Source organism: Aquila chrysaetos, chromosome 1, assembly GCF_900496995.4.
Source record: "Aquila chrysaetos chrysaetos chromosome 1, bAquChr1.4, whole genome shotgun sequence".
Lineage (NCBI taxonomy): Eukaryota > Metazoa > Chordata > Aves > Accipitriformes > Accipitridae > Aquila > Aquila chrysaetos.
In genome coordinates this window covers 49,568,008-49,590,284 of record NC_044004.1, presented here as the reverse complement: position 1 = coordinate 49,590,284, position 22,277 = coordinate 49,568,008, and the positions used below count along the sequence as shown (strand labels likewise).

The 22,277-nt window shown below is 42.9% G+C and overlaps 1 protein-coding gene across 3 annotated transcripts in view; it reads left to right on the top strand.

The window, feature by feature from the left end:
* The first annotated feature begins 4,880 nt into the window (after positions 1 to 4,880).
* The window catches only part of FHDC1 (FH2 domain containing 1), a 38,006-nt gene continuing 20,609 nt past the window's right edge, over positions 4,881 to 22,277 (top strand). Inside the window, exons 1-4 of one of the 3 annotated variants that reach the window (XM_030023335.1) lie at positions 4,881 to 4,969; positions 9,626 to 10,258; positions 17,309 to 17,370; positions 17,948 to 18,050. In XM_030023335.1, coding sequence (XP_029879195.1) covers positions 9,776 to 10,258; positions 17,309 to 17,370; positions 17,948 to 18,050 — 648 coding nt within the window. In that variant the 5' untranslated portion in view covers positions 4,881 to 4,969; positions 9,626 to 9,775. Of the gene's footprint in view, positions 4,970 to 5,466; positions 5,777 to 6,892; positions 7,024 to 9,625; positions 10,259 to 17,308; positions 17,371 to 17,947; positions 18,051 to 22,277 lie in introns of those variants that run through there. The other 2 variants (XM_030023344.2, XM_030023354.2) reach the window with 2 other exon arrangements.

Genomic DNA, 22,277 nt, shown 5'->3' with positions numbered 1-22,277 from the left:
CAACTTTCTTCCTTTGCCCCCATTCAAATATATGTGCTTATGAAATAATTCAAGCTCATGTCGTATATTCAAAGTTAGTTCTTTACATCTAACCAAATTTAGAAACTTTTGCTTCTGGTGATTTTATGAGGAAGACACTTCTGAAGTTTCTAATGGGAAGTAATTATGGTTGTTAGGCTTTCTGATACTAACAAAAAAGCTGTATAAATATCTTAAGGTTGTAATGCTGGCATTTATCTAGGTAGACAGTTGTCAGGATGGATTTTTTGTTTGTTTGAAGAGGGCGCCATACCTACCTAGTAGAGTCTTGTCTGTGAAAGATTTCATCTCTGTTGCAAGTTACCATATTAGTGCTTCTAGTGTTGTGCGAGGTTTCTCAGGAAGAATTTAAAGCAGTTAATAGTGTTTCAGATACGCTATTGTAGCTGCTCTACCAAACAGAGATCCAGGGAGCTGTTTCGTTTCTTAGTGACCATACTGTAAGTTATCTGCACTCCTGGCTTGTATGAAACTTGTAGCTCCTGTTATTTTGTTTGTATGAATTCTACAAACGCCTTTTTTTCTCTAACAAGGCTCTTTGGCATATTTAATCCTTTGTCAAGCCTTTACAAAGAACCTTTCTGGTTATAAAATGTATCTATAGTTATATTTGAAGAGAGATCTATGCAAGTAGAGTATAGTAACACACTAGTATCATTAAAGTAACAGCTTGATTTCAGTCTTCTGTCAACTGGTTTTCCCAGCAACCTTATCTCTGTTCTGTCTCTGCTTCAAAAAATGATCAAAGTAATATAAAAGGAAAGCTAAATGTTCCCCTCAACTCTGTTTTGAACTGAACGGGGGGCATGTTCAGTTTCTATTCTCTGCTTATCTGCTCTTGTTCCTTGTTGTGGTGTTATAAGAATAATAAGATGTTATAATTATTTAGCATTCCTCATCTGCAATTATCTTTAGGGGTTCTTTTTTAGTCTGGTTATCTTTTCCATGCTGTATGCTTGATGTGGGGGTTGTACTAGTCACAGATTTTTAAGTTGTCATTAATCTTTTCATATTTTGTTGTTGTCCCCACCCCAAACTTATCCGACTACTGGCAGCTAAGTTGTGTCAAATTGGAAGTTTATTTTTTTTGATGAGAAGATCCACAGAGGAGTTGACTGTTGCTTGGTTTATATTTTTCTCTGTTCTCCTTGTTACTTGGCCTTGTTAGTAGCTCTTTGACATCTTTGTGGTTTTTTCAGGTTGTTTTGGTGTTAAAGCTAGTGCTGCATAGAAAGCACGGTTCTGTGTCTGTGACAGCAGTCTTGTTCACCTCACTGCACCTATTTTCACCAAGGTCCTTCCTCTGCATTTCTGTCAGTCTTATATAGAAACCAAGTGGCCAGGTAGATGGGGTGTTTTTTACACATTTTTGTCATCATGGCAATAGTTTGAAGTGAATTAAGGAAGTACCTTACCCTGTAGCATAAGAGTAGCAAGTAGGATGGCTTGTGCCTTCCTTGGGGAGGGGGGGCATAAATTGATGGAGCAGCAGTGGAAGGGAAAAGTGATGTGTTGCTGTTTCATCAGAGTCCCTATACTGAAATGCAGAGAAGCAGTGTATGAACCTTGCAGAGTAATGGCCTTGGATATAAAAGCTCAATCTATAGTTTGCAGATCTTTTGTTTCCTACGGCTGAGAGTGCTGGCACAAAAGCATTACTTTTTACACTTAGCTGCCTTTCTAAAAAAATTTTTTTTACGAAGGGGGCAGGAGCAGCAACAATTCTGTGGTGTCTGCTATTGGTTGCGTATTTCTGTTAAGTACTTGCACTCAGCAAAATGTGTTCAACTTTTTGTAATTGCTGTCTGTGGAAAAAACTTTGTTTTCTGAGAAAATAAACTCAGTCTCATCTCTTTATGAGAACCCACTTTAAAGATAGTAGCTATTGGAAGAATGGAAATATTTGATATGCCAGGAGAGGCAGAAAAAGAGTTCAAGAGTATCTTTCCAGAGTTCCCTTGCATCATTGGTTGGTAGAACTTAGATGGGTACCAGTGTGGCTGTATGATAACGTTTCTTAATTAAGTGCAGAGATCAGATATAGAACAGAGTAAACCTGAAACAGATTTTTAGTTCAGGTTTGCCCTGTTATTACTGTTTATGCCAGCATAAATGCATTGGTTCAGTCAGGAACAGTTCAGCTATCAGCAATGTGTTCCTAGTAAATGGTACTGAACAAATGGTATGTCCTACTGTGCTAATTAAAAAAAATAATTATACACCTTGCTGCCTTTTAAAGAATACTGAAGGCTGTAAATTCAAGCACTTAAGAGTTAAATAATGCTAAAAACTAGTGTTGCCTGTTCGGTCTTGATTTGCCTTTCTTACATATGTGTATGCATAATGCTAGTTTTATGTGATAGTGGTAATGAATTGCAGGGGTTTTTTTCGAGAGGTTAACTACCACAGTGCTTAATTTTGAAACCAAATAGAACCTGGTTTTTATGTGACTGGCGTGTCACAATCAACTTTGTCTCCTGCCTTTGTCCGAACACTGTAGAAATGAGTGCTTGTAATGAAGATGACACCTCTTGTTCAGGTGGTATAAATTGCTTTGTTCCCATTAGATCTGTTTGGCCATTAAATTTGTGTTCAGCCTAAAGCATTAGAAGCTCTTTGTGCTCTAAAGAAAAGCAGAGTTTACAAAAGACATTTTTTTTTTCCTCGTAAGAAAAAAAAGGTAATGCCTTAAAAGAAGTAGTCATCTTGAAAACCGTTTGGAGCATTTTATTAACTAGAAATCTTAAAATATTAACAGTAGGATTTGTTCTTGTATTATACCAACACATCTAAATGCTATCTGTTCTAGGGAGGTGCATTTGTTGCTTGTTATAGGTGGGGCTGCTTGATCTACCTATTATTAAAGTTGCTTAACACTTCCTACTGTAAAGACCTGTTTTCAGTTGTTTGTAACTCAGATTAATTTTAGCCATGTGGGCAAAATCTTTGCCTGCCGAGTGTCCACATTTTTAGGGGGAAATATCAGCTAAAAACTTAATTTGCTAACATTGTATTTTGGAAAAGCTCTGGGGAAAAAATCCACAGGGTGAGGAAAAGTTAAGAGTTTAACTTCACATCCAGACTGGCTCCCAGCTCCTCTGCTGCCCCGTTTGGTTTTTGGGTTGGTTTTTTTTAAGACAATGCCATTATGCAAGTCTCTTGTTTGGCTTGCTCTTTCCATCTTACTTCGAGTGAACATTTGTGCTCGTGACTGGCAGCAACGAAAACGAGTCTCTTTGGTTCCAACACAAGCAGCTACAGTCCAAGCAGCAATGCGCTTCCTCGCTGACGACCTCAGGGGTGACCCGACACTCTCGAGGAATGTCCGTGCTGGCTCAAAGCTGAGCGTGTCCTCCCCAGCTGCCGCTAACTCTGCCAAGTGGAGATGTGTGGCGTGATATGAATTGCCATTTTCCGCAGCTGAACTGTTTTTCACTCGGTGAATTTTGAGCTTAAATGACCAGGTTCTGACATCGCATTCCTTAAATTTTCCTTTTGTTCTAATACTTCCTAATTTTTTTTTTTTTTTTTTTTTTAAATCGGTGACTCGAACAGGCTGTCTTGCCAGACCAGTAGGTCAGATCTCTGGCCGCAGAACTGTAAGCCAGGATGGTGTAACCTCAGCAACCACGAGCCAGGATGGTGTAACCTCAGCAACCACGGGCATGAGCTCTAGGTCTGGGTCCGGAGGAGGTTGCCTGGCCTCCCCCTCTTCCTCCGGTTCCTGCCTCCCAAACCCCGGGCAGAGGCAGCAGTGCAGGTTAAGCACTCCGCACCAAGATGAGACACCCTTTCGTCCTCCCGCTCCTGCCTTCCCACCCCTGGCTGGGACTAGGTGTTATTTTGTCTCTCGCGCTCAGCTCAGAAGCTCTGGTGGCTGATTGTGCAAGGCTGGAGGTGAGGTTTTTTCTTTCTCCCTCCCTCCTTTCTCAGGAAAGGAAGCGTTTCTGATCCTGCCTCAGAATTGGCCTCCCGTAAAAAGTAGTGCTGGGGTGTGGACGCTGTGTTTGTTCCTTACAGCCGTGACTCTATATTTACTCGAGCAAAGCTCTTCACCTTTACTCTTTTTGGGAAAATGGTTTTATTTTTGAAATGTGATCCAATCTCTTGGCAAAATATTTTCAGACGATGTATTTGTTTGCTGAATCATCTGTGGATGGTACTTTGGCTTTCAGGTGTCCGCAAGTCATGTGAGCTGCCTAGGGCGACAATAACCCAGGGCTGCGATGGTACCTTAAGTCTGCCTGATGCTCTCTCGCCCCGTCCGCTTCGGAGACTGGCGGGGAAGCGCCGGGGTGAGGCGGCGGTGCGGGAAGGGGATGGAAAAGGGGATGGAAAAGGGGATGCAAAAGGGGATGCCTGCCCGGGAGCCAGGGCAGAGGGTGAAAGGCTTCAGCCGTGGAAGGGAGCCCGTTCCTTCTAACCGGGAGCGTGGCCCAGAGCGCTGCCGCTCTGTTTCTACGGAAATAGTTGCTGTGAGTCCGGTGATAGCATGCGGTAAATGATATTGATATAGATATATATATATATATACATATTTCTATGCCCACCAGAGAGCTTCGCAGGAGCTTGCTTAGAACACGACCCACCGCGGACGCCGATGCCCACCTCCGCACGCCGCGGCGGCAGCGGCAGCACCGGGCGCTGGGGAAAAGCGGGTCGCCCTCCTCCCGCACAGGCGTTTCGGTAGCACCGGCCGGCGACGGAAGGAGACGGGGGGCGGGCGGAGGCCGGGGCGCTCCCGGGGGCCGCCGCCGCCGCCGCCGCAGCTGTCACCTGCCGCGGCCCCGCCCGCGCCGCGCCTGCGCGCGCGGCCCCGCCCCCGCCCGCTCCGGCGGCGCGGCCGCGGCGCGATGGGAGGAGGAGGCGGCGGCGGCGGCGGCACCGGGCCCTGCTGCGCGCGGCGCCGCGTGCTCCCGCGGGCGCGGAGGTGAGGGGAGCGGCGCGGCACGGAGGGGGCCGGGGGGGTGTGCGTGTGTGTGCTCCGCGCGGGTCTCCCCCTGGCTGGGTGGGGGCTCCGCGCTGCCGGGGGGCGCGGCCGGGGGGTCGCCGCCGCCTGCCGTGGGTCCTTCTCCGCCTTCCCGAGACGGTGGAGGGGAGAGCGCTCTCTCCCCCCGCCCCCCGCGGGACCCCGGGGTCCGGCGCCCCCCGCCGCTTCTTTCACCTCTCCGGCCGCCCCCCCGTCAAGGGGCGAGAGCCGCCCCCGCTCCCCTCGCACGGTGGGCGTGTGCGGCAGAACGGGGGGCTGCCTCGGGGACCCCGGTTCTCTCCGCCGGGACGAGCGTGGTCCGTCCCCCCTCCCCCGCCGCGCACCTCCTGCAGGGGAGGGGGTCGGGCAGCTCCCGCCGGGGAGCGGCGGGCGCGAGGGCGCCCCCTGCGGGCGGGGCGGGGCCCGGCCCGGCCGCTGGGGCGGGGCGCGAGGGAGCGGCGGGTGCGAGGCGCCTCAGGGTGCCCGGGATCCGGCGGGAGGCTGAGGTGAGAGAGGGTCGCGGTGGTACCCCGGGTCCGGCCGAGCCGGCAGGGCGGCATCACCCCCGCGCAGCTTCCCCCCCGAAAAGCCCTCGGCGCTCCCCCGTGGCCTGCGGCGTCGGTCGAAGGGAGTTACGACGTAAGGATCTCTCTCAGGGCCCCTCGGGTGGTCCCGGCGGCAGGGTCCCCGCGGCGGGCGCGTAGACACGCTGCCCGCCTTTCGCGGACACCCGGGCTAAAACACCCGCTCCGGACGGAAAATAAGACGGTAAGGCTGAGGGCTGTTCCCCTGGCGTCCCCTTCCTTGCGGCGAGGTGAGCGCAGCGGCTGGGAGCCCAGACAAAAACCAGCTGGAATCGAGCCCCCCTGACAAAACGCGTAATGTCCCTGCCTGGCGCGGGGGCCCTCTGTCCGCTGCCCGTCAGGCTTGCGTGGTGAACCGGCTCGGGGTTCCCTGCCCATCCTGGCTGGCTGGCTGGCAGGAAGGTCGTGCCGTGTGAGGGATTTTGTCGGATGCGTTAAGCGGTGAAGTGCTAAGTTGCTGTGATAGCGCGAGCTGCGTCTTCCTTGTAACCCACACGTTTTGGCAAGATCAGCGGCTAGTTATATGAGGCAGCGTTCGCAGTTTCTTTATCTGCAGTTAGCAACTGGTTGCTCCGTTTACCTTTTTGTGTGGCTGTTGTTGAGACCCAGACATCCAAATACTGTGGTTGGGCTTTGGTGTCAAAATCGGCGTTGTTCTCATGAGAATTTGGACGATGCCTGACACAAACGTGGGCAGCAGAGAACATAAGGTGTGAGTTAAAGGGAGTAATATCTTGCAGTATGAATTATGAAATGCCCTTCAGCGCATCGTGCATTTCACCTGTTAATTTGTGTATGCAAATGTAATGTATGTCCCGTCTCAGTGGCAACTGCCTTTTTTGCAAGAAACGAATTACTTCAGAATGTTTGTCTTCTTACCTGGGGAGAAAGTTGTCCCCACCCTCTAAATTTGAAATACATTTCCAATTTAGATTAGGTTGCCTAAAACAATGAACGAGACAAAGAAATAAAATATTGCTTTTATGCCAAATATGGACACAATTAAAACGTGCAGTAAAGCTCTTGCACTTCTTGGGATGTTTTGGATAACAAACATGCAATAATGAAGTGTAATTGAGACATCTTAAATGTTTGTTCTTGGGTCCCTTTCTTTTTTATCTCTTTAATCCTTTGAATAGTGCAGAGAGGCTCCTTAGGAGTTAAAATTTTGCTTGGGTTTTATTATGCATCCCAGTCCCGGCATAATCTGTAGTTCACAGTCGGAACGGCTGCCTTGTTCCCCACCTCCCCTCGCTGTACTTCCTGCTTGGAGGCACCTGCTGATACCAACAAGCGGCCCAGAGCCTGTCCTGGCTGCCAGCTTCTCTTCTCTCCCACCCACGGTAATGGCGGGGGCGCTGGGAACGTCTTCAAGCCGCTCCTCTGAGAGGCAGCAGGAGAAGAGAATTCTGACTAGTCTCCTGGTATCTGGTAACTCGAGACCGCCGTCCTCTTACAAGCAGGTGACCTCTGTCACTTGCATCGTGCTTATCTGTCAGAAGACAAAGCTGAATGCCAGCCTTTATGCTGTGCCTTTCCTTTCATGCCTCCCTTCTAAATGCTGATTCTTCCCCTTTCCTGGTTCTGGGTGACGGTTACCTCATCTAAAGCAGTACAGGGCTCATTGGCTTGAAAACAGTTTTTCCTGTTCTATCTATCTATCTTTACATCTAGGTTGGGATGTTTTCTTCCCCTTGCGTTTTCCACTCCTTTCACTAGGAGTGTCCCTTGTCTAACTTAGAAATGCTTAGGTCTGAGATCAGTCGTTTTCCACTCTTCTGTGTTAGTGCCGGGACTCTGATGATTCATCGCCTACAACTTTGTTTCATTAGGATTTGATCCCATTTTTCTTAAAACATCTAGATTTATTGGAAGTTTCAAAATGACGTTCTTGCACATCGCCCAGGGGCATGGTCGGTTGGTCTGTCTGTCCCTTCTTTCCTTCTTTCCTTCTTTCCTTTTTTTTTTTTTTTTAACTCTGTGGGAACCTGAGTTAGAAAATAATAACTGTTGAATACTGCTTTGTGATGATGGAAGACTACCTAATACATTTTTCATTTTTAAATAAGTGGTAGGGAAGAAAAGATTTTTTCCTCGTTGAGTATTTCTTTAAATTAATGCAACACTTAATTGCTTTGAGTGGTTAATCTCTTTCCACCACCTTGCACCTGCTTTTTTATGCCTCTCTGCTTCTATGATCATGAACTTAGGAGGAGAGGCATGAACATACAGAGCTGTGTAATAGCAACTGGGTATTAGTGCTGACTTAAATTTGAAACCCTCTATCCTGATCCACTTTCTTTGTAGCTCTTCCCCTTTTTACCCTGCCATTAAAATATTTTCCATCGTTCCTATGACTGACTTAAACTTCATACAGGTTTTTATATATGTTTTCTATTCTTGCTAATACCTTGATAATGTAAGGTATAAGGTTAGAAAATCTGAAGCAGGAAAGAGGAGTTTGTTGCTACCTATGCAAGCTTTTGAGAAGAAAAGGTACAGTGGATCATTTTGTGTCGGTTTACATTGACTTCAGTGAAGCTGTGAGTGGCTGAGTCCTTGCAGACCAAGAGAGAATTTGCCCTAAGGCTTGTTTCTGTGACTTGGGTCTGTTTGTTCGTGTACACTCTAGTGATGGATCTCTGGCAAAAATAGAGAAGGTGTTTTCATCACTATTATACAATGTCAAATTGATCTGGGTTGCTATTAGCTCTATGTGAACCCTGCTGAAGAGGCATACAGCTAAATCAGTGCCAAATTTGTGATTTGATATTGTTCTTGTGCCAGTGCGTTACTTCAGCTCTGTCTATTGAGCTTTCTTGTGACTGATTTTTGCTCAGGGACTGGCTGTCTTCTACATTTGTATTGTGTGGTATCTTTGGTATTTTTTTTTGTAAATTCCCAAATTTTTTTTGAGATAAGTTACAAATTTCCATAAAACCATGGGATTCTTCATTGGTCTGTATTTGAAACGCCTTAATCTGTTTTCTCTGAGACTTACGAAGTAAATCTGTTTTAATAGATTTGGCTTTCAAAATTGTGCTTTTTTGCAGAATTCATTCTCTTACTTGAAGGTTTACTGTTGATAACAGCATCTTTGTTTAGTAGGTGACAGTATAAGAAAAATTGCTCAAAACTATTGTGGTTCTTGTTAAGCTGCTTCATGAGGTAATCTAGATGTAAAAGCTTTCCTAAATATTTAAGGCTTTGCATACGTGCAGCGCTTAGGATGTGTAGGTTACTGTTCCTATCAGCTCCTCTGTCCTTTCAATCTGTCGCCCCTTATTGAACTGGCTCCGTTAACCTATAAGTAAATTATAAGGGGCAGCTTAATCAAACTGTGGTCTTTCTTCTCTTAGTGCATTTTGGGAGGTAGTGTAACCAGACCAGTAATGGTAAAATGCAAATACTGTATGTTTATGCTCAGTGAACATAGAGAGTTTAGGGGCTGCACACTGTTTTTCCCTTATTGACAATTGTGTGAAAAATATGAAGGCAAAAAACCAGTACATTATGCTAGGCTGTTAAATCATCAACATACTGTTCATTATTTTAATGCAGCTTGGATTTAAGTAATGAATTAAAAGGATTCAAACAAGGTCTGTTTGATCCAGTTAATCCAGTACCATAATTAGTACTTATATTTTCTAACTGTGTGTAATCACCTTTAAAAAATAATCTGAAATTAGGAGTGGAATAATATTTGTTTGTTTTAATAATTTGACATAAATATATCCTCTTACAAAATTGCACTGAACTGAGATTAATAGGTGGGTTCAGTATCAACTGTGGGCAATTTAAGAGGTATTCTTATTTTTACGTATGTTCTTGAAATCTAGGTACCTAAAGCTATTTGAAATCTTGGTGTAGATAAGTTTTATAGAATTGCCCTGGGAAAGACTTTTGATTCACTAAATTTCGCTTCTGGATTAAAAACTTGATAGCTGTTATACCTTAATTTTAGTGTCGCCTCAGTGCGAGGGACAATATCCGGTCTCTCTGATCTGAGTCTCCCTATTGTCCTTTGTTGTAGGTTGCGAAGATGGTACAGTCCTCTCTTGTGTTGCTACTGCTGGCAGACTAGAGTTTGAGAGAGCGTGATACTTGCTGCTGCTGCGCTCACTGTTCAATGTTTCAAACCGGTCCAAGGAAGTAACACTCTCCTCTTTGGAGAGGACATAAAATGCATGTTATGAATTGTCTCTCCTTGGTCAATGATAAAGAAAATGGGGCTATTCCAGTTGCAACAGGATTAATGAATGAGGATACGACGACAGCATCTCAACTTTCTCAGCCTGCAGCACCACCGCCCCCCCCGCCATGTCCCCTCACAGGGGCACCCCCAGCCCCTCCGCTCCCCCCGGGGATGCCGCCACCTCCCCCACCCCCTCCTCCACTGCCTGGGCCAAACATACCTCTGCCTCCACAGCTGATAAATGGGCATGACAACCATGGCAAAAAAAAACGAATGCGGAGCTTTTTCTGGAAAACTATTCCTGAAGAACAAGTCCGTGGTAAAAACAATATCTGGACAATTGCTGCAAGACCGCAGTATCAGATCGATACAAAGACAATCGAGGAACTTTTTGGGCAGCAGGAAGAAACCAAGCCCCAGGACCCCCGAAGTCGATCTTTAAAGTCTTCATTTAAAGAGACTAAAGAGGAGGTAAGAATTGAAGTAAAACCTCTCTTTTACATAATGCTGTAGGAATTGGTGTGAATTCTGACTCCCCTTTGTCTCTTTCTCTGTCATGTTTTATCCTTAAGTCAAATTTGTCTTGATTTGATGGAGAGGGGAACCATGGGGAGGATAAGCAATTTGTTCTTAGTGGCACACATTTGTTTTTCAAAGAGCTAATAGTATTTTATTATTTTTACCTGGTAAGTGCTGTGATTTGGTCACCTGTTAAAATAAATATAAATAAATGGAGGGAGCTGAAGGCATCTGTATTTACTCATGTTGGATAGCCCTTGAGTTTTCAGTGTGAAACATAGGTGTATTGTAACTTTTTTCTTCAGCTCTTCCACTATGGCTGTTGTACAAACAAAATGTTCTACCTGCAAACATGCACCAGGTGAGAAGGAAGAGAATCCTATTGTAAGGGTTAATGGTGTATATATCCTTGATGTCCTAGAGACTTCAGGAAGGGAAGTACCAGTATGACAGCAAGGAAATAAAACATAATATAGTGATTAAGGGAATTTGTTATTTAATTGAGATAATTTTAAAGTTTCAACTTTCATAAACATTGCTTTCCTGCTAATGAAAACTTTATTTCATCTACCCTGCTTTTTCTGGACACTAAAATAACCTTCTAAGAAGGTCTGAAGATTGTTACTGATTTCAGTTCTGGTGGTGAGAAGGTATATACCAAGCACTTTCAGGTTGAAATACTCTCCGGTGAACTGATAAGTAGCTTTTCTAGTTCTTAAATCCTGATGTATAGACAGCCTCTTTGTGAAGCCTGAATTCAATTGTCTCAAGTGATCTTTCTGTGAAGTAATTGCAGGGTTGAAATGCAGATTTAATCACCAGTGTGCTTCTACATACATGTTAGCTTGTAAACAAAATACAGAGGGCATGGGGTTAAGAGATGTAACAATGTATCAGTTTTTAGTGAGAAAATAGGGACTTGAAGTTGATGGTATCTTGCAGGATTCAGAGAATGTCAAAATAAGATCAGCAGGGACAAGGAGAGAAACCAATGTACTGATAGTGTGCATGTTGTACATAGACTAAAATAAGGGGTTTAAAACAGACATGGTATTGCAGACTCTGAAACCCTGACATCGGGAAGGAGTAATTGGGGCCATCGTCAGAGGTAGTCATTAACCTCTGTGCTGTTTTCAGGCTATGTTCATCTTCGAATCCGGCTTGCAGTGAGTGGACTTCCTGTACTGCATGCAGACGTACACAACTCTGGCCCCGTGTGTGTTTCCTTAGAAGCTCCCCCTTTCAGGACTGCCATATGGAGAAGATCTAGTTATAGCAAAAATGACGATAAGCAACTGAATGTGGTCCCTAGCGTACAGTAGCTGGGGCAGAGAAAACCCCGGCGTGCTCCAGAACTCACGCGTTTTCATGTACAGCTTGAAACTCGGGGCATCCTGAGAAGGTTAAGAGCAGTGTTAGAGATTAAAATTACAGGCCTGCAAAACAAGGGTTTCTCCAAGATACAGTGCCTTGGAAACGAAAACCTGCCTTGCTACAAGTTAATGTTTTTGTGCATCCGTCTGGAGCTGATAAGGTAGTTCAATGCATCTCCCTCCACTGCCTGATGCTTGTCCAGCCTGGTTCAGGACTCCCATGGTGCCTTTGCGCATGGCAGGTGGTTGAGGCAACAGTACTTGTCTCTGAGTTATGCTACTTAAGTGACAAAATGTTCAACTCCGTTGCTAAGCTTTGTCAAGCATGCTGCAGCAGTGTGTCAGACAGCGATGAGCAGTTTCTTGTATGTTAATGGACTTTGCAGTACTAGCTGCTTAGCAAGGAGGGAAGGAGATAATCCAGAAGAGCTATGTGTTATTGGAAGTGCGGAAGCACAGATACGCAACAGCTCACATGCTTAACGTTACCACAGGCATCATTCAGCAAAAGTACGGAGGTTCAAGGCATAGGCAATGTGTGTGATTTCCGTCATCAGTGCTGTCAGCTGCTGCTCACTTCCTTTAATGTATGACGGTTATCCTCAGTTCACTGTAGTAAAATCTAGGGGGGTTGAAAGGAGTTGGGGGCAGGCCGAGGTACACAGCATCCATGTGACCTTGCGGAAAGCACGTTAGTGTGGGGCTGAGGAAGCTGTAGTTCTGTTCCTGGCTGCATCGCTGGCCTGGCAGCAGAAGATAGGCAAGACATTTTGTGTTTCACTACCTCTATTCCTTTTGTGTAAAACACAGTTGATTTTAGAAAGTGCTTTATGGTCTAGCAGTGAAACATGTTCTTTGCAGTTTAAATAGTGGAATTAGTCTAGTTGGCATAGTATGTCAGCAGCAAATTTTCAAGATAACTTCAAGTGCATAAATTCAAGTATCACTTAAATCCAAATCCGAAAAAACCAGCATGTGCCAAAAGTGCTGTACAAAAGTGCGTGGCCGGAGAGTCTATTATTTTGGCTCAGTGGGGTTCCTCTCAGTGTAGTGGCATAGCTTCAGTGGAAATGGTGAAGAGTGACTCTTCAGGCAGTGTTGAGGGCACTCCCCCAGAGACTGTGGTAGGGATAGGGGTTTCATACCTTCTCCAGAGATCGCTGTTGATTGTGGAATCATAAGCAGTTTTGGAAAAAGCCCTCTCTTCATGTAGGAGCTTACAATACTGCATGTCCTTTTAATTCCTCACTTGTCAGTGATTTATACAGGGAATTCAGATGCCCAACTCAGGTTATTGAATCCCAATTATGGAGGCTTAGCACTAAACATCATCATTATAACAGAATTCTCTTTTGAGATTAGAGTCAAACTCCTACAGCAAATGCTATCCTTTTTGTAAACAATCCCTCACCAAACCCTTAGGCGATTAATTAACATGTTGCCTTGACTAAAGGCTTAATTTGCCCTATGATTTCATGTGATTTGAGCCTCTGAAAAATAGAGGGTGTAGAGTTAAGTTTACGCACCAATTTACTTTTCCTATCCTTTAGTGGTTTCACAGTATGGCACAACATACACTCACCTAGGCTATAGCCAGCCTGGCAGCGGAGTGGGCAAAACAGCTTGTTGCCAGCCAAGGGAGCTGCTCTTGCTTTCTCCTTCGAACTGTCCTTCTGCTCCTGTCCCTCACCTCCCCCCATCTGTGCGCTGGCTCTGGCAGACATTGGACCCTCTGTAAACAGATTTAAGTAGCTCAGCAGAATGCTGTTGGGGTTTTTTGTTTTGTTTTCAACTGGAGTAGTTTTCTGCTATTTTAGTGAGTTTTGGTGGCTTGCGAAAGGGTGCAGTGAATTCCAGAGCCCGTGCAAGGGGCTAGTGAGAGAAGAAAGATGGAAGGGGCAAACAGGATGTCTCTTCTCCCTTCTCCTAGTCATGCCCTCTTTCTGTTTTCCCTGTGCTGGCTCTGATGCTCATTCCACCTTCTTGAGAGCTGATTCAACCTGTTAATCCAGCAGAGGACTAACACAGCAAAAAACCAATGAGATGAGTACCAGTGCCTGCCTAAGGGAAAGAGCAGGCTAGGAATGTGACAAGGGAGGATGACATGGAGTGGGGCAGTGCTGTAGTAAGCTTCGAGGTTCACTCTGCCGCACTGTGGAAGTGCACCTTTCCACAACCACTCCAGGCAGTGCGTGTGGCTCAGAGAATAGAGGCCAAAATATTAAACTCAACAGTGATGGTTAGTGTGTTGTAAGGTGAAGTGGAAGCTGAAGCAGGAGGTTGTTTATATCCTTCCTAACCTCCAGCACCAAGCCTGCGCCAGCAGGCTGTTCCACACTTGCTGTAATTTGTAAACTGTATCCCACCATGTGAAACCCCATTGTTCTTATCCAAAGAACACATGTGATGTTTTGCTTTCACTGATCTGTCATAAATCCACTTCGTCATGTTCCTGTTCCTTATTGACAGTCTCATGGCAAGAAACTCCTATTGCATTTCTGCAGTCACTACGAAGTCAGTATTGATGTGGGGCTTTTTGTGTCTCCCAGAACAGTCTGAATCTCTTGTGTTGGTTGTGAATTTGTGTGAGAGTTCAGAAGTAGCTTTCCTGTTACCATCATCACAACTTCACCATGGTACTCAAGCTAATGTTCCCCTTAATACATCTAAACCAGCAAATATTTCAGTGGTAGATTAACATTTGTCAAACTGATGCTGTTACTACCCCACATGATCTATGCCTGCTGCAGATTGCAGAAATACGCTGAGTTGAATACTATGGTGATGAGAAGCAGATTCATGAGTCAATCAACTGTCCTTGCTTCGAAGATTGCATTTTTTATGAAGGAGAGGTGGCAAGTGTGTGAAGCAGTGACACTTGCATTGGCTGGCAAAGTGCAGGTGTTAAGATATTGCGAAGTATCTGAGAGAATTGTAGTATTTCTAGAGTAGGACAAAAAAAAAAATTTAATAGTTTTCTCTGGCAGGAGAGTTGAGGAAGATGACAATGGAGAAAACTCTCCTGAATTTATCTGAAGTAAATCATAAGAAACGATATGAGAGTTTTCTTTGGTATGAAGAATCCCAGTGAGACTAGGAAAGTCTGTTTTCAATTCTTACTTACAGTCCAGTGCAACTTTTTTGAGTCAAGAAGTCCAAGGGTATTACTGGTAGACAGCACTTTAAAATCTCTTTAGGTGGTGAACAGAGATTTGGAACATGCTGTGCTGGCACCAGTGCTGAAGGTGTGTATGAACAGAAGATAGGACCAGACTGAGCAGAATTTATAAAAAGCTGAGGTAATGTTTAGAGGGTAAAAAGCAACAGCGTGGTAGGAAGTCATATGCAGACAGCTTTTTGCAAGGACAAAGTAGAGTGAAAGCTTGGTGGGGAAGAAGAGTAGACATTACAAATATGTTAAGGCTAAGATTATGAATCTAATATTGCAACAATGTGAGATGGAAAGTATCGTACTTGTGTGCAAGGAGTAGGAACTTGTATTTATGGAGTATCTGCCAGGTTCCCCTTTTCTCCTCCTTACGCTCCCAGCTAGAAACTCCTTGAAGGTAGTTAAGTAATGACAGCTTTTTCAAACACTTCTGATAATCTTGAAGTGGACCCCAAGCAAAGAGTGACCAAAAACTGAGCCAAGTGTTTTGATTGTGTGCTTGAACAAGAAATCAGAGAAAAAAATAGAGTACAGTCATATATAGAGCAAGAAGTGTGTCTAAGATCCTTGTACTTAAGAACAGCTATGACATTTTTATGTTGTGCTGATAAGGCAAATGCAGCTGTATACATTGCCATCTGTTGTTTTTCTTCAAGGGAAGATGTTTAAAAAAAATCTCTAGTTTTGTTTGAGGCTGTACTGTTAATCTGGGTTGTGCCATGGAAACCAGAGGTTTATGCAGCTGATGGTCAGCCTTACTGTAAGAGTTACCAACTGTGACTGAAAATAATATGTACAGAAGGTTAACTGTGAATATGCTTTCAAAAACCCCAACAAACCAAAACCCAAATCATGATGGCAAAGCTTATAGGCTTAAACTAGTACAGAGAAATCAGAGAATTAGGAGTGACCAGAGCAATTGGAGACCGGAGCTGGAGTTTGAGAGGTCAGTGAGAGGTCCCTGCAGTAAAACATTTGAAAAAGATTAGATACTGCAGGGGGAGAGGTAGTTGAACCTGTCCTATGTTAAAGGGCTTTCCCTTAATGATCTGTTGGGGGCCTCTCAACTCCTAAGATAACAGGAGAATAAAACACAATCTGTCCTCTTATCTTTGCATATGCTAAAACTGAAGGGCTTCAGGCTAGCAATCATCTAATTAAAACTAATAAGCTGATATTTCCTGTGTTTTCTAGTCTTTGCTGGTTTCAGAAGAGAGGAAATTCCAGAATTTCAGAAAACTTTTAAATCTGATTCACTCTTTTCAGCAGATGAGGAAGCTGTCTCCTGGGTGTATGTTGAGGATAGCACATTAATCATACCTATATTTTCACTGTCACCAGCTGACTGCAGGCTAATTCAATTTCATGATGATGCCAACATTGCATTTATATATGTATTTCTAATTCATGCACTGTCACAGAGGTCAAGACACCTTTACAGTTGTCAAAACCTCAAACATCATGTGAGTCCAACAGCAGTCTTGAACATCTGTGTGTACTGAGTTGTTTTATTGTAGCAATCAGGTGGCACTGTTAATGTGAAACAATTCTCTTGTCCTTGTAAATCTCATGACTTTTGTATAGCTGTTATCACCAAAATAGCTGTGGTAAAATTTTAACCTTAAGGATGCGATTTGCTAGAATGGGGCAGACATCTCAGGTTTGAACTTGTATGCTGTTACAGGAAGAAAAACTAGCATAAAAAGAATTAACACTTTTATTTTAAAAAAAATTTAAAATTAATTAGGGAAAAAAAGTTGTGGGTTTTTTCTCTGCTTAATCTCTGGAATTGTACACATAAGATGATACAGCAAATCAACTTTAAAATATAAAGCAGGGGGAGACTATTATTGTATTATGAGTTTCTGTTTGCTTCTAGATAAAGCAAACAGATTTGAGCATTATCTGTCTCAAGTTTTGATTCAAGATCAACTTACTTATCTTTCTGTGGATCAGCATGGCTGTTAGTTTGTGTGAATGAAATCAGTAGTGCATACTGACCTCTGCTTAGAAAGACCATCCTCACATTTGTTACAAAACCTCTGATATATGTAGGTTTTGAAGTGTTGTGCTCACTAACCACAGGAGCTTCAAATGCAATACAACGTATTACTTGATAAGCAACATTTTGCAGATGCAGCATTATGAAATGAGCAAGAAGAATGTTTTTACTTTGTAATGAAATAGAACTTACCTTGATTCCTTTCTTCTATAAATGTTGCTGTGGTTTTTTTCTTCACTTGGAAAAAGGTGTTGTGGGTATGCTGTGTATTTCCCTGGTAAAAACTAGTTCTGTAATATATGATCTTTGTTGATAAGAAGTGACACTGTGTATTAATTTGGCCTGTGATTTGGTGGCAACTGCAAACAATTATCTGTAGCAATTTAAGAAATGATACCTGCATTATATACTATTTTCTTAGGTATTGGTAGATTAATCTCTCTTGCTTTCTCTCTCAGGTTTCCATTTTGGATGCAAAAAGAAGTATGAACATTGGGATATTTCTCAAACAATTCAAAAAGTAAGATTTGATTTTTCCATGCAGCTAGTGCAAGCTGCAGATACGTGAAATTCTTTGTAGCTCTCATCAAATGTAGTGTATATTGTGCTCTGTTCCTTGTGGACGTTACAGTTCTATACAGATTTGTCATAAGTAACTACATTTCATAATTTGTTTTCTAATATGTTTAGTTTTGAGTGCCATTATGACTTAGCACCAAACATTTAGAGTTTGCTACTGTTAACCAGTTAAAGTGAGTTTTCATGTATAGTTACGGGAAGCCCATATATCTCATGTAATACTGCATGAGAGCCGCTTTTCACTGGCTTCCTTTCTTTATAAAGAATTAATAGAAAGGAGTGAGATGAGGGTTGTTTTTTTTAAGAGCAAGCTCTTTCAATGCTGATTTTATTCACTGATAATGTTGCCCTTCAGTAAAGGCATCACTGAAAGTGGTGTTAGACCAATGCTGCTGTGGACACTGATACATAACCTCATTATAATTTCTTTGAGTAGCCTGGGCATGGCTTTTTTCAATTTGTTGCAACTATTCACCCTGCAAGTGTTAGAAATGTGTATGCTCAATTGTTTTTTCAAGGTCTGCTGAATCTATCATTGAAGATATTTATCATGGAAGAAGTGAGCCCTATGGTTCTGAACTGCTGCATGAATTTCTTAAATTATTACCAGAAGCAGAGGAGGTAAATAATGGTTTTATATGGAACTTCTTTTTTTGTAGAGTTCTACTGCCTGGGATTCCAACATGAAGGTCTGTAAAAGAGGAATCCCAAGGCCTTCCTGAGAACGGGGATAGGAAACCACTGAGTGCAAAGGTTCAATCTTCATTTGACATGTGGTATTGAGGTTGCAATGTAGTTGTTCCCTTCACATCAAGTAATTTCACCTACTTTTAAGGTGCTTCTTAATGAAAGTAGTGATAAGGTATTTTTGTTTCTCTGATGTCCCTTATGATGTCCCTTTTGTACCATGAACATTTAAGCAAGACCTAGAACCCTCCTGTGTGCAGATAAATCTGCTCTGGAGGGGGGTCAGAAAACTCAGACTCAAAGTATATCCTAATGCAAACAAACCAAGTTTCACTTCTTTGGCACCTGCCTTATGCTTTCCCATTGCAATGCCTGCGAGTTGAGTATTGGTAGCCCTATGCTACTGTCTCTTCTCCCTTCTGGTTTGCTGCCTGCTTGGTGCATCTGGGATGGGCCTGCTCTTGGACCTGGGTCACTGGGTTCCAACAGGGCAGAAAGGCTGCTCTGCTGTACAGCACCCGTAGAATTTGCTAACATGACTTAGTGCTCCGAAGGAGACATGTTAGAAGGCACAGAATTACCAGCAGCACCTTCTGCAATGTCCCTGTGCTCACCATATGACCAACATGCAAGTGCTGCTTTCTCCCCTCCCAGTCCCAACCTTCAAGTCCATTCACATGATTAAAGAGGTGAAGCTTCATCCACTGACCTGGGAGCCCTGCTTAATGATGCACAGTTCCTTGTCGGCTCATGTATTTCCACTGACCCATTTGTATGTACTTGAGAGAAATGTATACCACAAACTTGACAAAATTAGCATTAGAATTGCTTGAGTGCTTCACATCAAAGTGATGTCTGAAACCTGGGAAATTGCTAGTTAACGTCCACATACACATCAGCCTCAAGTCCCATGCTTTACCACTTCAAGGTCATACTGTCGAAGCACTCTGTTTCCTCTGTGCAGCAGCAAATCTCAGATCCAGTCAACAGCATAGCATGTTGTATTATTTTGCTGTCAAATATATAACCCTAAACTTGGCTGCTTTTGTAGGGAATCTTGTAAAAACTGTGTTACATTATTATATTTCATTAATAATTTTTTAGAGTTGGGGGATATTAACAAGTTGAAATGTAATTAATCTGAAAAAAAGAGGTAACTGGTTCTGGGAGCTCAAAACTATTCCCCATTCCCTCTTTATTCGACTTTCAGTACATATTCCTGTATTTAAGCAGAATTTATCTCCTTCCTGAAAGAGTCAGACAGAGGAGAACGGTGAAGTACTAACTTAAAAGAAAGTGACTCCTAGTTAACTTTGTGTATATTCAGCAAATTAGACTGAAAGGAAGGTGTTTTTTCTTCTTTTCCTCTTTCTGGTTTATATCTTGGTTGTTATTTTATGACAAGTAGAAAATCTTTCAAATAACATACTCATATGTTACATAAATGTTGTAATTCAGATAGAATTGTAATGTAAGTTGTTGAATTTTATCAGAATTTTGTCTGCAATACTCAGCTAGATGCTTTAGATATCCAGTAGGTGCTGCTAAGAGGAAAAGGTGTATTTATTTCCTAGTAGATGATTTGACAACAGGCCTGCCCCTCAAGATAGTGGGGCCAGAGCACTTAAGAAGTGCTTTTAAGGAGGTGCTTGAGAAATTAATAGAAGAGATTTTTATGGTGCAGAGGAGTATTAGAAATTAAGGGGTAATAGACATTAGATTTGTTGCTGTTCCCAAGAGAAGGCTGGAAAGAGGCTTGTTCCCAGTGTGCAGGTATTTGTATGTATTTAATTAGTTCCATGCTTCAGAGATTTCATTGCTCACCGTCAGGAAAAGGAAAGACCCCCCCTTTCCCTTCGTTACTCCCCTGTAATTGTTTAACTTCTTGGGAGTTTTCTCGGTGAGAGCTGGGGGGACAGGGAGAAGATCGCAAGTGTGAGGGACTGCTGCTCCTGCTGATATGGAAAAATGTTTCAGTGCCTTCATGTCCTCATGCTTCAAGTGTTCAAAGAATAAGCAGGTCTAATAACTCATTTACTACTATGACTCCTAAAATTTTAGTGTAGTCAGTTAAAAAATCCATTCTCTTTAGGAGCCTCAGAGCTTTTGTTGTTCGTCTTTCTCAGCACTATTTTTTCCCCTAAATGTATGTTCATCGTTCTCCTTGTATGTCCCCTTCTTTTTTGTTAGTTTATTATCTGCCTCCTAGTCTGAATACCTGTCTCCTGGAATAGCGATCCACCGTTTGCTAAGGGGAAGCCATCAGAGCTATGGGGAAGCCATCCAAACTATACGGTCCCTCTCCACATACAGATAATCCAAAATCACTAGAGATATCGGATGAAGTGGTGTTATTTGTTTTGCTGTTCCCTACTCTGTTTAATAGTCCCTAATGTCTTTTTGATCTGGTTGTCGTATCACATGAGAGCGCTTTGGCAAGGTGTCATCACATTGGCCTGTTCCTGCAGAATGTTGCACCTGTCCTCAGCAAGGGTTCCCTGGGATTATGCTTAGATACTTACTATTCTCCTAAAGACCTGCTTTGGTGTTGTAGGGGTTGAGAATTACTCTGAGCAGAGACTTAAGCAGTCAGATCCGAAAAGGTTAATTGGTGGTTAACCATGGATGGGCTTCTGCAGTTCCTCCATATATTCTTCTTTTCAGCAGCTCAGGTATTTACAGTCACATTTCCCAGTAGCACAGTTGTCTTGCAGGTTGCAATGAGAGCCAAGTACCCCCTGCCAGGCATGTGCTCCACCCTAATAACTGTGTTTGGAGATGTCTTCTACTTTTTCTTTTATACGGTACCATAAATCCTTAGTCTGTAAAAGTGAAAGGAGGGAGAGAGGAACACCATTCTGGTCATAGCTGTAGAAAGGGCAACTCTGGACCGTCACGTTTCTTCGTTTTTACCAACAACCTTTACAGTTTTATCTAGTGTGAATAAACACTGGATTTATACTCCAATCTTATCTTATGTAGAAGTGCTGTGATATATAGTCACATTACCTGAATGTTCCCCTGGTCACCAGTTTGACATATGTGACGTATTTTACATAATTGCAGTCTATATTATCTCAGGCACCTGATGGATGTTCCAGAGTTTTGAAATGGAACAGCTTTTTCACAATGGAGGCTAAGTACTCGAGCTAACAAATACATTTAACATCTGTTGTCTTTAAAATTATTTTTTCTTTTTGCAGTGTTGTAATGTGGCAACTCTGTTTACATGCAAAAATAGGTGTTGTAATTTTCTAGTAATTTTCTAGCTGTTTTCGATGAAGAATCCCAACAGCTATGAAAGCTGTTGGGATTTTTGTGTATAAATGGCAAATACTGACTCTTTGCTGGATGTTTTTGTCAAACTAAGACCATTATTGAAATATTGGCACTGCTGTGAAGTCTTTTGTCAAACTGAAAATGTTTGGGTATTTTCAAATGTTTAATTTGAAAAACTTGCTAAGTTCTTGAAGCTGGCAAACCTGGAGCTTGCTGCAAGGTTCCACTCAATGTTTTGTTTAGGGCTGTGGGTGTGGCACCAGCCTAACCATCATACAGTGGTTAAAAAAAAAAAGAGCAAGAAAAGGTATAAAAATTCTCAATACATTAACAAATAAGATAAGATGACTGATTTTGTGTAAGCCTTGTTAGAAGTCCTGCTGTTTGTACCTTACTGTGGTAAGCAGTTTTGTAAGAAGAAGAAATGCCAATTTGGAATCTCTTTGCTTCATCCCTTTTGCAGCTCATGTTTTTTTCCATGGAGCCTTTGTCTTGACTGAAGCAATGCCCTTCTCTGCTATATCACTTCTAAAAAGATTCCTAGCTGTTTCTTAACAATATACTGTTAAAATGGCTGACAGCTGTCATTTACTGGCATCCTGACCAAAACAGAGGAGAAGCTTTTAGCTCCTTTTATGTGCATATCATTGCACTCATCAGCAGGCCCAGACTGGTAAAAGTTGAGAGAGTCCAGTGTTTAACGAGCTAGAATAGCCAGAATTTATACTTTAAATATATACAGAAGAGAGCATATCATACTGCTAATCAGCTCACCCACACACATGCACACCCAGGTTATCAACACAATGTCTTAACTTCCTTTATAATGTCTCAAGCCTGTCCTTTGCTCGTATACTCTGTTTTAAAACCGTCATCATCTGT